Here is a 14,031-nt window from a genome sequence, read left to right on the forward strand (position 1 = left end):
TGAGAGGCCATGCTGCCTCTCTCAAATGCACTCCAAGAAGGGGAACTCTCTCTTCCAGTGCAACCCAGAGGATCCTCAAATCATGCTATCTGGTCCCAGGTCTCTGCCTTCCTTCCCCACAGAAGCACTGCTATGGCCTCCAGGCTCCACCAGATGGTGACTAATAGACTTCTGAAACTTCAGACTTTGGGCTCCCGTGATTGTAAAAACAATGATCAGCTGCTCTAGTTTTCCCAGTCAGTGGTTTGGGGGAAGTGTTTCTCCTGTGCAATTCCCTCTGCACTGCTTTGTCTGTTTCTCTCTCTCTCCTCTCTCTAAGATCAAGGCCCCCCCCTCCCCCCGCATCATTTGCATTTCTTTTCTCCCCACAGTCATGTCTCTGCACTTCCTGCCTTCCCTGATATGGCTTCTTTTCTCATTCTAGTTCTGCAGTTTGCTCTCTCAGCATTCAGATCCATTTCTTGGGTGTTCAGAATGATGTGATATTTATCTAGCTGTGTTTGAGGGATGAGGCAAGCTTAGGGTCCCCCTACTGTTCTGCCATCTTATCTAGGGTTTTGTTTTATAACTGGAAAAAATCCTTGAGAATATCTGAACTAAATCCTCTTAAGGAAATTAAGGCTCAGTCAGATTAAGCAATTTTTCATCTTTAGATAGCAGCAATAGAGCTAGGGGTAGATACCAGTATATTGTTTTTGTTTTGTTTTCCTAAATGCCATACTTTTCAGATGAAATTAGGAATGAATGCAAAGGTATTTTGTAAACCTTAAAGTACCATACAAATATAAGACGTAATTGTTTTCAGGATACTTCACCTTGAGACAACAAAGCTATCACAGGAGATAGATTATTTGGGAAGGAAGTATTGATAAACAAGTTTTACAAATTTTTCAAATGTTTCATTTAGAAGCCACTGCAACCATGTTTCTTCAATGGAATCTAAGATTGAAATCCAATGGAGAGAAAATAGAAGTTATTCTGAAATGGGAAATAGCATGAAAGACTTGTTCTGTCTGTTATGGACCACATGTTTGTGTCTCTCCGAAATTCATATATGAAAATCCTGATCCTCAGTGTGATGGTATTTGAAGATGTGGTCCTTGGGAGACAATTAGATCATGAGGGTAGGTCTCTCATGATGGGATTGGTGCCCTTATAAGAAGAGACATGAGAGTTTATCTCTCTGCTTCTGCCATGTGAGGATACAGTGAGAAGATGGCCATCTGCAAATCAGGAAGCAAGCTCTCATCAGACACCGATCCACCAGCACCTTGGTCTTGGACGTCCCAGCCTCTAGAATTGTGGGAATTAAATGCCGTTGTTTAAGTCACCCAGTCTATGGTAATTTGTTATAACAGCCTGAACTAAGGCAACCTCTTTTAATGTCTTTACTGGGAGTACAAAGGAGCTTTATGCTTCTCTTTACTTTAGAGTGAAAACTCTTTATTCATGCCAGTGATAGTCTCCAAGTAAGGAAAGGGAACTAATCCAGACAAAGTTAAGAGCAGAGTCCTTGAATTCTTGTTCTTTAGTACCTATCTTCCAGTAAAAACAATGACATCAAAATGGGATATCTGGTGGTATCTTAATAATCACAAAGTTGAAATTTTTTTCTTACCAGAATCTAATATTTTAGTAATTGCTGGATAAAGAAAGAATATTTTCTTCAAAGAGTATTCAACTAATGACGCTGTTTTTAGGAGTTATTGATATGTTTAAATGAACAAAAGTGTATAATGTTGGAGGAAAATTAGGAAGTTTAAAAATATTTTTTCCTGAAACTTGAAGAAGAAAGTAATTTTCTTTGATTTTTTTCAAAACCTCTAGAAGAGGTTTTTCAGATTGCCTGAAGAGCCCCGGGAGTACTCTGCCATGTGGGGTCTTCCTTACCCAGCCCAGGTTTTAGGATATCTGACCTTGAGTATAATGAGAAACAAACGTGGTGTATTAGCTTTAGTAGACATCCTTATTCATACATCAGCCTGTTCTGTGGCAACACTGGGACCCCAAGAAAGTAAATAATACTGGAATCTAATGTTATAATATAAGCTTAAGCTGTCTTCTTGGCATATTTCATCAAAGAAAAAGTGGTTTCTTAGCTAAATGTGCATGTTTCTTGACACATCCTAGGAGTCTCATGATTTTTCTCAGGGCTAGAGAAAGCACAGTGTATTTTATTTTATTTTTTTAAGATTTTATTTTTTAAGTAATACATACACCCAACATGGGGCTCAAACGTACAGCCCTGAGATCAAGAGTCTCATGGTCTACAACCAGCCAGGTGCCCCAAGAAAGCATAGTTTAAAGAGAGAGATGGGTTGCAGAGAGATGGGCTATCTCAGTAGAGGACATGCCAAGGCGTTGGGTTCTAGAACAAGTCTTGCCACTAAATTGCTGTGGAATAACATATGTTACTGCTCTTTTTTGAGTTTCAAAATCCTACAACAGAATTAATCTTCTGGGATTTATCCTTTATTTTATTCCACTTATCAAGGCAATTACCTTAGAGTATAAACTCCTTCATTTGAATGTCAGATTCTACAGAGCAAAGAGCTGTTATGTCTGTTCTAGTGGTGGCATGGGACATATGGGTACAGCCAACTTAAATTTGTCTTATGCTTCTTTCCTTAAGAACTGTTTTTATTTTTCTTGTCATATGCAAGATTCGATGAGAACTTGAAAAATGGGAGTGTGGTGGGAAAAAACCAAGTATATTGCTACAGGCTTAATAATAACTTATGTATTAAATGATGACGAGAAAGATGACTGTTTCCATAGTGGTATTTAGCTTTTCTTCTGTAAAAGTTATTTGAATACCTATTAAGTACTTCATCTAATCAAGGAGGAAGTTATAGTGGAAGGCAGAGTATAATATTTATCTTATCTTTCATGCTATAGAATGCAATTATACACATAAGATTCAATTCTAGGAAATGTTCCACTCTGCAATGCATCTCTAGAATTAGAGTTTAAAAGAAAGATTAGTTATTTGGACTAGGTGGTGGTTTTAATCAGCTTGAACTGCTGACCAAAGTATCACTGGGTGGCTTAAACCACAGACATTTATGTCTCACAGGTCTGGAGGCTGGGAAGTCCAAGATTGAGGTGCTGACAGGTTCGGTTTCTGGTGAGAACATTCTTTGTGGCTTGCAGACAGCTGCCCTCTGATTGTGTCCTCTCCTGATAGAGGGAGATTGAGCTGGGGTCTCTTCTTCCTGCAAGGACACTAATCCCATCATTAGTGAAGACCTCATGATCTCATCGAAACCTAATTACCTTCCAAAGGCCCCACTGCCAGGTACCATCACAGTCAGAGGTTAGTGCTTCAATATATGAATTTTGAGGAGAAATAAACATTCAGTCCATAATAATGGTAATCAGAGGGGGTGTAAGGAATAATTATTTGATCATGACACTGAATCTCTTCTTTGGTTTTCTGCATTTTCTTACCTTTTTCCATCATCTTCAATCTCTCCCTTAGAGCCTGCTTAAACGTTTCCTCAAAAAGGACTTTTACTGGATTGGTCTGAGGAACAATTCTGGCTGGAGGTGGGAAGATGGATCAGCCCTAAACATCTCAAGGTAAGGGGGTTCAAAACAATGGGGAAAAAGAGAAAAGGGGAAGAGAAATTATGTGACTGGGGTAATAGATTGTGGATAACAGATGGAGAGGAGCGGAAAAGATAAGGAAAGGAACTAGGGAACAGGAGAGGAAATGAGTGGTGGATAAGAGCCAAAAAAAAAACCCCCCAAAAAACCAAAAACCCACCCCAGGGGCGCCTGGGTGGTACAGTCGTTAAGCGTCTGCCTTTGGCTCAGGGCGTGATCCCGGCGTTATGGGATCGAGCCCCACATCAGGCTCCTCCGCTGGGAGCCTGCTTCTTCCTCTCCCACTCCCCCTGCTTGGTTCCCTCTCTCGCTGGCTGTCTCTCTCTGTCAAATAAATAAATAAAATCTTAAACAACAACAACAAAAACAACAACAACAAAAACCCCACCCCAAAACACTACCCCCCTTCTCCAAAAAAGGATGACATCTTAAAGGGAGGCTAATGTTTTGGGAGCTGAGAGAAGTGGGGCCTGACTAGGGAGAAAGAACGGCCCAGTTTTTATCCCTTCATGCCTTGCAGCTCCTCTGCTCTCCTGTTACCTTAAGTGATTGACTTTTCTGATTTCTTACAGGATTCTTTCAAATAGCCTGATACAGAAGTGCGGTACCCTCAGCGAAGAAGGTCTCCGGGCCTCCAGCTGTGAAGTTCTTTTACACTGGGTCTGTAAGAAGGTCAGACTTTGAGGGGTCAGAGCTGTCAGATGGCTCCCTAACAAGACGGAGCAGGCCTCTGGCTGCTGGGGTGGCCATGAGTGTGTGAATGCTGAACCTTCTAGTACACGACATTTGATGCAAGATTAATGCAGTTTCCCTGGGATTGATGGTTTATCGCTCGACCCTCTTTGAGCACGTTTAGATATTATCTTAACAATTTAAATGATCTAGAAACATTTGGGAAATAAACATTTTTTGTAGTACTTCCCACCCTAGTGACTGATGAGGCCTCCTTCAGCCCCATTCCCACCATCTCTGTCAAAAATGTATGTTTCCTCTCTGTTATGATCCAAACTGATCTGACGAAATCCGTGCAGGTGTACACTATTTCTAGTGCGTTACCGGGGTTTGATGTGTGCTAGTGGGTTGGCATGTGACTTATTCCTCATAATATATTTTTATCCTAACGGTGGCCCTTTGCAGATAAAGCTGTGTTCTAGGGATGGTGCTAATAGAACGTAAATTGTAGAAAGTGGACGAGAACAGGGTGCTGCTTTCTGCTTCTCAGCTCTTCACCACCTAGAGTCCTGGCCTTGGCTAAATTTAATTTTTCTGGGCGTGCGTAGACGTGGTTGAGTAAACCGATATATGACCATATCTTAAACATGTTGTGAATGGGTGATCTGCGAGTTAATTTCACAATAGTGGTCAGTCTGAGGAAAGTTTACGGAAGCCATTTATGTGCTTGATACCCGAATTATTTGAGGCACGAATGACTCAAAAATGAGAAAAACATGATTATTTCTCTTAAGTAGGGTTTAGAGATAGGCAGGGAGGGAAGGTGCTGTTTAAAAGATGTAGGAGGGAGTACTGAGGGGGACCATCATTCTGTACTATAGATGACCCTGGATTATAATCTCTTATCTTTCTCTCATAGTTTTATTTTTTTAGGAACATGAACTGTATCTTATCCACCATTGTATCCCCCACACCTAATAGAGTGCTTGTATCAATGAATATTAAATGAATGAATGGATGAATAAAAAATTTAAAAATTCTTATTCTAGTTTTTTTTTTTTTTCTGTTAGCCCATGAGTTTATTAGAGGAATTAAGGGCAAGAAACACAGTATTTTCTAATCCTTCCTAACCCCACCCAGTGTGAGTTCAGTAGCTGCCTCTAAAAAGGCAAAGAGCCAGTTTCATCTAGATGTAATGTTTACAGAAGGACGTGGTGGAAACCAGCTCCCATCTCCTCATGATCTCTTACCTTTGGCTCTGGGGCTGGAGGATGTCTCTTGTTTATGAATGTGGTGGTAGCGAGTCCCGCTTGGGTAAGGATGTAGGTAATGATGCCCCTTGGCCCTGGCTTGGCTGCTACAGGGCGCACAGTCTCATTTACTTGCTCAGAGAGAAACAGAGGAGGACGTTGCATTCCTGAGCTCTCCCCTGAGCAGGCAGTTTGAGGGCAGCTCTTCTCCGTGACAAAGGTTCAGTCTTTTTGCAAGGATTTCTCACCCCCTCTCATCAGAATTGGATCTAGTTCTTCACTGCTCTTTCTCCCTTTAGGATGTTACATTAGAAATCACTTCTCTCCTAGCTATTTATTTCTCCCCTAGACTTACTCATTAGGAGCCAGGGTCAGTCATTAACTCAATTCTTCTACCTTGCCTCGTGAAATAAAGTTTGAGTTTATTTTTGTGTCTGGTGCAAGAAAGCAGTCCACTTTCCTTCTTTTGCATGTAGCTGACCGGTTTTCCCAACACCATTAAAAAAAAAAATTTGGATCTTTTTATTCCAAGGTTTTCAAAAGAAATAAAACAGAAAAAGCAAAACAATCTGATCAAATGTACAGTTCAAAAATGTCTTTTGGGATTTAGCAACAAGTCCTAGGAAAGAAAACTCCAGAGTTTTCTTGAACCAGACAAGTTAGCACTGGCAAGTTTGTGGCACTAGTAAAACAAAAACAAAAAATTAACTCTCGGGGCGCCTGGGTGGCGCAGCGGTTAAGCGTCTGCCTTCGGCTCAGGGCGTGATCCCGGCGTTATGGGATCGAGTCCCACATCAGGCTCCTCCGCTAGGAGCCTGCTTCTTCCTCTCCCACTCCCCCTGCTTGTGTTCCCTCTCTCGCTGGCTGTCTCTATCTCTGTCGAATAAATAAATAAAATCTTTAAAAAAAAAATTAACTCTCTTGATCATATCGTTATCTCCATGAAAATCTTTTTATTTTTTCAATCTGTAAAAAAGGTCTTTCTTCATAAATTAACTTTTTAAATAATTTAATGGCTGTCTACTACGTGATGTTTAACGATTTTTTTTTTTTTTTTAGTGTACAGAGGTTATGTTTCCCAACTCTTACCCAGACGAGTATGGCATTTAGTTCAGACCTATCTAGCAGCAGATTTCCCCAACCCTCTAACCGAGCTACCAAATTTCTCTCTTAACTAATGCAAACATATCAAGTAGTGAGAGACCCAGGCTTATAAATGGAGTAGATACAAGGAGGGCGCTGTGTCCGGTCTGGACTTTGACAAAGCAGTAATATTCCAGGGAGCGTAGAACCAATAATAGCACAATTTTAAAAAAGGAAACAAAAACAAAACACATTTCTCTTATGACAATGTAATTTTCACTAGAGTCTACCCTTCTCAGAGCATCAAAGACTTTTGAAACTATGAAATGTCACTGACGTCTATAATCAAACACAAGCATGAAATTTAAGAACTCAAAAGTGCTGGAAAGAGATTACTGCAGAGCCCTAGCTCTACTACCATTTGTTGAAGGGACTTTTTCCCTGTTGCATATTCTTGCCTCCTTTGTCGAAGATTCATGGACCATGTAACAGTGGGTTTATTTCTGGGTATCCTCTTCTGTTCCATTGATTTATGTGTTTGTTTTGTGTCAGTACTGTGCTGTTTGGCTTACTACAGCTTTGTAGTGCATCTTGAAATCTCGAATTGTGATACCTCCAGTTTTGTTTTTCTTTTTCAAGATTGCTTTGGCTATTTGGGGTCTTTTGTGGTTCCATACAAATTTTAGGATTGTTTGTTCTAGTTCTTTGAAAAATGCTGTTGGTGTTTTGATAGGGATTGTATTAAATTTATATATTGCTTTGGGTAGTGTAGTCACTTTAACACTTTTTTAAAAAGATTTTTAAATTATTTTTAAGTAATCTCTACACCCAATATGGGGCTCGAACTTACCACCCCTGAGATCAAGAGTCACATGCTCCACTGACTGAGCCGGCCAGAAGCCCTCAATATTTATTCTTCCAATCTGCGAGGATGGAACATCTTTCCCTTGGTTTGTGTTGTTTTCAATTTCTCTCATCCACGTTTTGTAGTTTAGAGTACAGTGATTAGAGTTAATCAGATTCTTCAGTTCATGGGTCACCATCTTCATCAGTCATATATGCCTTTCTCGCGGTGCATTTACCTTTCTCCTTGGCCCCACATCCCCGCTTTCATTTATCTTTCCTCCACCGAAACGTACTTTGATGTTCATTGTATCCCTTGAGCCTGTTTGTATCTTTATAAAATATGTAGTGTTCTTATTTGTTTCATATTTAATTAAATGATTCTATATATTTCATTGTTACACTTTTTTCTGTGAACATGTTTTTGAGTTCTATTCATGTTGCACTATGTACGTGTAATTCATCCTTGTAGCTGTTGCATAATCTTCGTTTTATGTATCCATTCTCTTAATGATGGACACCTAGTTTGCTTTTGTTTCCCCACTATCACAAGCAGTGATGGGATGGATATTCTCTTCTCTATCCCTACTCCAAAGTCTTCCCCATCTTAGGAAATGGCCCTACCTCCACTTAGTTGTTCAGATTCCAAATTGAAGTGCTTCCTGGTTTCTTTTTTTCTGTACCAACAAAGTTTATCATCGCCATCAGCAAAGTATATTCTAAATCTCCTCTCTTCTTCCCATTTCCACTTTTTAAAAAAAGATTTATTCATTTATTAGAGAGAGAGTGTGTGAGCTCTAGTGTGAGTGGGGGAAGGGGCAGTGGGCGAGAATCTCAAGCAGACTCCCCGCTGAGCAGGAACCCGATTGGGCTCCATCTCTTGACCCATGAGATCATGACCTGAACAAAAATCATGAGTGGGATGCTTAACCAACTGAGCCACCAAGGTGCCTCTCCATTTCCACTTTTTTTTTTTAAAGATTTTATTTATTTATTCGATGGAGATAGAGACAGCCAGCAAGAGAGGGAACACAAGCAGGGGGAGTGGGAGAGGAAGAAGCAGGCTCATAGCGGAAGAGCCTGATGTGGGAATCGATCCCATAACGCCGGGATCACGCCCTGAGCCGAAGGCAGACGCTTAACCGCTGTGCCACCCAGGCGCCCCCACTCCATTTCCACTTTTAATTCCAGTCCAAGCCTCTGTTGGTGTTCACCTAGATTACTGTGACAGCTTCCTTTGTTATTACCGCCTTTAAACATAGTTTTAGTGAGGGAAGCCTCAGGTGGTTGAATGTCCAACTCTTGGTTTTGGCACAGGTCATGATCTCAGGTCATGGGATGGGGTGCCAAGGCAGCTGTGCACTGAGCAGGGAGTCTGCTTAGGATTCTCTCTCTCCTGCTGCCTCTTCCCCTGCTCATGTGCATGCACTGTGTAAATAAATAAATAAATAAAATCTTTAAAAAAAACAGTTTTAATGAGGTATAGTTGACATATAGTAAACTGAATATATTTAAAGAGTAAAATTTGATAAGTTTTGACGTATATCTATGTCTATATATCCATGAAAATGTCACATAACCAAAATGATGAAACAGCAGCTACCCTCAAAAGCTTCCTCCTGCCTTTTGTAATTCTTCCTTCTCTCTCGTCCTCGTCACCCAGCACTCTCCCATCCTCAGGAAACCCTGATCTACTTTATGTCACTATAGATTCGATTACATCTTCAAGAGTTTTACAGAGTCAATAAGTATGTACTTTTTTGTCCCCCAGTCTTCTTTCACTCAGAATAATTATTTTGATTTTCATTCACGGTATTGTGTGTAACAATGGTTGAACATCTTTTCATGTGCTTATTTGCCATCCATATATCTTTCTTTGGTGAAGTACTGTTCAAATATTTTACGTCTTTATTTGTTTTCTTGTCGCTGAGTTTTCAGAATCCTTCATATTCTGATACCACATTCTTACCAGATACACACTTTGCAAATATTTTCTCCCAGTCTGTGGTCTGTCTTTTCATTCTCTTAATAGTGTGTTTCAAAGAACAGAAGTTTTTAATTTTTGTGAAGTCTATTGTATCAATCTTTGTATTATAGCTTTTGTTATTTGTATGTTGTCTAAGAAATCTTTGCCTAGTCCACGTTCACAAAGATTGCCTCTATGTTTCCTTCCAGAAATGTTATAGTTTTAGCTCTTGCATTTAAGTCCGTGATCTGTTTTGATCCAACTTTTATATATGGTGTGAGATATGGGTTGAGGTCTCTTTTTTTCTTCTTTTTATAGAAGCCTAATTGGTCCAGCACCTTTTATTGAACTAACTACCCTTTGTCATTAAGCATCTTTTACCTTTGTTGAAAATCAATGATCATATTGGTGCCATTTATTTATATGTCGATCATTTCATTTCTTATACCACTGTAATTTTATCGTAAGTCTTGAAATCAAGTGGTGTAATCCTTCAACTTTTTCTTTTTCAAAATTGTTTTAGTTGTTCTAGGTCCTATGATATTTTACTGTAGATCTTAGATAAATATTCTATTCCTATGTAATTTTGTAAATGTATGGATATGTCAGGTTGAATTGCTGGGTGAATGGATACTTTATTCAAATGAGCCTATGAATTTAAACTCTCCAGCAATGTTTAAGGTCACGTGCCTGTTGCTCTCTACCCTCCTCAGACAAGGGTGAAGTGAACCACAGGCTCCTTATGATAATGAGTTTTCACTGCTAGCTCTAATCCTCCTATGAGTTTTTACTTAGGTCTTTCAGGTTCTTCACATTGGCACATCTGTAAGACAAAGCTGGTAATGATCTTTGCTAGTAAGCACCTCTCGAAGCAAAACCTTGATGATTATAAAGTTTTTTGTTTCCATATTAGTAATGAGAGGAGGAAGGAAATAAAGGGGAGGGGAGAAAACTCTAGGCACACAGGAGAAAGTATGAAAGGAATGTCATAAAAGCAAAGGAAGGAGTGATTTTCAAGGTGGAGGGAGCGTTCATCAATATAAAATGCTAAAGAGATGTAAAGTAGCATAGTGACAGAAGAGTATTCAGTGAGATTGACGATACGGAGGTCACTGTTCATCATTCTTTATTAGTGTGCTGGTGAAAGATGTGAAATTTCAGTGACCTGACACAGGGTAAGGAAATGGAAACAATGAGTTTAGACATTTCCTTTAAGAAGTTTTGTTACAGCAGGAAGGAAAAAGATAATATCTAAATAAAGGGTTATACGCTGCACCAATATATTTTTACATAAATGAGAAAGGGTAGCTTATGTTTATAACTTTTGACTTAGTTGAAAGAGAAAGATTAAAAGTTCATAGAAGACCAGGATCCTTGAGGCAGTGGGTGACTGCGTGACCTGATACACAAATGGGAGAAATAATTTTGAGTGGAAAGAGCGTCCCCTTGATGGGGGAAGATTCCGATATGTTTGTCTAAGTGATAGGAAAGAAAATGTACACTGTGTTTGCCTGGTGAACTCTATTTTCTCAGTGAAATAAAGAACAAGGTTATATGCTAAGAGTGAAGGAGAACGTGATAGGTTTGGGATTGATGGAAGGAAGAATTCTGGAATTTCTACACAGGGAAAAGAGACATCTGCCTAGAGACCCAACATGGCTGCTCGGCACCGAGAGCTCCAGTGAGGCAGGAGGCCATACATTTTCAGTGATTTCAGCCTGCACTCTTGCCTGGTTATTGGCAGCGGCCCATGTCACACTAGTTGTCATGACAGAGAAGTCAAATGGTAGGAATGATGAAGGGTGGGGATTTTACGGGTGGTTTCAGGGGAGAGAAATGGTGTCAGGAAATAGAAGTAGCCAGAACTAGGTAAGAAACCCAAAGAGTGGGGGACCCTGCAGTGAGGAACATGCTGGATGGGAAAAGATTTGGGAGTTACAGTGATGTAGTTTGGTAATGTAGGTGAGGTTAGGGGGCGATGACCAAGAAAGAATTCTTGAGACGTCTTTGGTGCAAAAAAGTGATTTTATTAAAGCACGGGGACAGGGCCCGTGGGCAGAAAGAGCTGCTGCACCAGGGGCTGTGAGGGGTGACTGATTATATACTTGGGAGTTGGGGGCATATAAGGCAAAGGGAGGTTTTCAAAAAGAACTTTTATTTGCTAAGGAGGACCTACAAGATGCTGGAGGCCTTGCCATTGTCAAGTTAAAGTAGTTTTTCCCTCTAGGAAAGCATTAACTTAAGACAGTTTCCTTCTGGAAGTTAGGTTATTGATGAGAATGCTTTTTTCTTGTAAATCACTAAGACATTTGTAAACTGAGGGAGACTCCTGTCTTGCTGGACTGTGATCTCTATTGTTAACCATTTGGTTTTTTTCCCCTTCCCTTACGTTTGGGGCAGCCAGGAGTCCTGAGGAATGTCACAGATCCCACCTGGGAGTGGGGGTGGGGGGTTTGCGGGGCGTCAGTTTGTGTTTTGCCCTCAGCTAGCCTTCTGCTCCCTCATCAGTAATACAGGAGATGAGATAAATACTGCAGTGAACATGGTTGTGGTGCGGAAAAATAAAAATCAGACCGGCCAGAGACCAAGTGACACTCAGAGAGGTAGGAGAACTCGGGTTTATTTTACACCGGGGGACTCAGATGAGCTTGTGCTCGAAATGCTGGGCCCGGGTAGTGGGGTTACAGAGGTTTTATAGGGGGGTGCAAGGGGTCAGGTTCCAAGGGCTGTGCTGACTGCTGGTAGGTGAGTTTCAATTGGGGTGGGGGGCTGCTTTAGGCAGGAACAGCGGTTAGGGAGCTTGTGGCCGGAAGCCTGTTTACAGAAGCAGAAAGGGCTGGTTATTTCTTGCTCCCAGCGGGGCTTCTGGTTATCTCTTGGTCCAACGACTGAGCTAGTACTTTCCATCTTCTGGGACCTGCTTGCCTGGGCCTGCTCTGGGTAATTTTCCTCTTCAGTTGTACATACATCCTATTTCTCTATAATAGATTCCTAAAAGCAAGACTCCTGGGCCAAAATGTATGCCAAATTAAAAATTTTAATAGATACTAGCAGATTATAAGACTGAAACCATTTTACTCCTACTAGCAGCGGATGAGAGCACTGCTCCTTCCTTCTCAGCTCCGGAGTTTACATTTTGGCTTATTATCATCATTCTTATCCTTTTTTTAAAAAAAGATTTTATTTATTTATTTGAGAGAGAGAGAGAGAGCACAAGCCAGGGAGAAGCAGAGGGAGAAGAGACTCCCCGCTGAGCAGGGAGCCAGACACGGAGCTTGATCCCAGCCTCCCAGGATCATGACCTGAGCCGAAGGCAGACACTTACCTGACAGAGCCACTCAGGTGCCCCTCTTATTCTTATTCCTATTCTTGTGTGTGTGTGTGTGTGTGTGTGTGTGTGTGTGTTGGGGGGGGGTAGGAGGAATGTTACATCCCAGTTATAGTTTGTGTTTTCCTAACTGCTAATATCTTTGAGCATCTCCTCAAGTTAATTTGTACTTTGTATTTCCTTTGAATTACCTCTTCATATCCCTTGGCTGTTTATTCTCTCAGGGTTTTTGTTTTTGTTTTTTTTTTCGGTTTTTGTTTTGTTTTGTTTTTCTTTCTTACCGATCTGTAGGCACTGTGTATACTTCTAATAATCTTTTGTTAGTTGTATATGTTACAAATGTTTTCTTTCTATTATTTGTGTGTGTTTTTTTAATGTCATGGAGACTGTTTTCTATACATGCATTTTAAGTTTTAATAAAGTCAAATCTCTCATTTCCATGCCGCCCCCCCCCCCCCCCAGTTGTGGATTCTGGTTTTCTATTTTGAATCCCCTACCTGGGATTATGCATACATTACCCAAATATTTTCCTAATAAATTTATATTATTATTATTATTTTGTTTTACGTTTTATTTTTTTACAGTTTTTATTTAAGTATTGTATTTATTCATTTAAGTAACCTCTACCGCCAACACAGAAACGTCGCAGCTCTTCTGACTGAGCCAGCCAGGCAGCCCTTGTTTTACATTTTAATAGTTAATTCATTTTTGCTGTTTTGAGTATAGATAGGTCTAACTTAGCGACAACTGAATTCTGGGCCAAAATCGCGGATCACTGGGAGGGAGGGAACAGGTCAGAGAATTACAGTGGCAAGAAGGCATAGACTATGGGTGGGGGGGTGAGTGGGGGGCAGATGGCATGTGCCTCAAAGGGGGCATGGTTTTTTATTGTTGGAAAATACAGATAAAGTAAAAGTTACCATTTTAACCATTTTCAGGCATACAATTCAGTAGCATTAATTACATTCACAATGCGAATCGATTCAAGGATCCAGTTTTATGGGATGAGGAAAGAGTGTTCTGGAATCCGCAAAGGGAACGACAGCAACACAACAGCCGCAAAAATGCAGGCTGTCCTTTCCTCCCTCCTCTGTCTTTCCAGTGCTGCGGGACCTTCGGCAGCCTCATTCTGTGAGGACTTCATTCGCTAAAAACGGTTGTAGGCGGTTAAGATGAAGGAGTGTGGGAACATTCTGCACCCAGGTGACTAAGGTAAGGTCACGTGTTTTCAGTGCGATGGGGAGTTCAGTGAGCACATGGGGGTATTTGCCCACAGGAGC

The 14,031-nt window shown here is 40.7% G+C and overlaps 1 protein-coding gene across 2 annotated transcripts in view; it reads left to right on the forward strand.

The window, feature by feature from the left end:
• Positions 1–14,031, forward strand: part of KLRG1 (killer cell lectin like receptor G1) — an 84,415-nt gene that overhangs the window by 37,596 nt on the left and 32,788 nt on the right. The window contains exons 7-8 of one of the 2 annotated variants that reach the window (XM_057319024.1): positions 3,482–3,582; positions 4,182–5,321. In XM_057319024.1, coding sequence (XP_057175007.1) covers positions 3,482–3,582; positions 4,182–4,293 — 213 coding nt within the window. In that variant the 3' untranslated portion in view covers positions 4,294–5,321. Of the gene's footprint in view, positions 1–3,481; positions 3,583–4,181; positions 5,322–14,031 lie in introns of those variants that run through there. The other variant, XM_057319025.1, reaches the window with a different exon arrangement.

This window comes from Ursus arctos, unplaced genomic scaffold, assembly GCF_023065955.2.
Source record: "Ursus arctos isolate Adak ecotype North America unplaced genomic scaffold, UrsArc2.0 scaffold_26, whole genome shotgun sequence".
NCBI classification, from domain to species: domain Eukaryota; kingdom Metazoa; phylum Chordata; class Mammalia; order Carnivora; family Ursidae; genus Ursus; species Ursus arctos.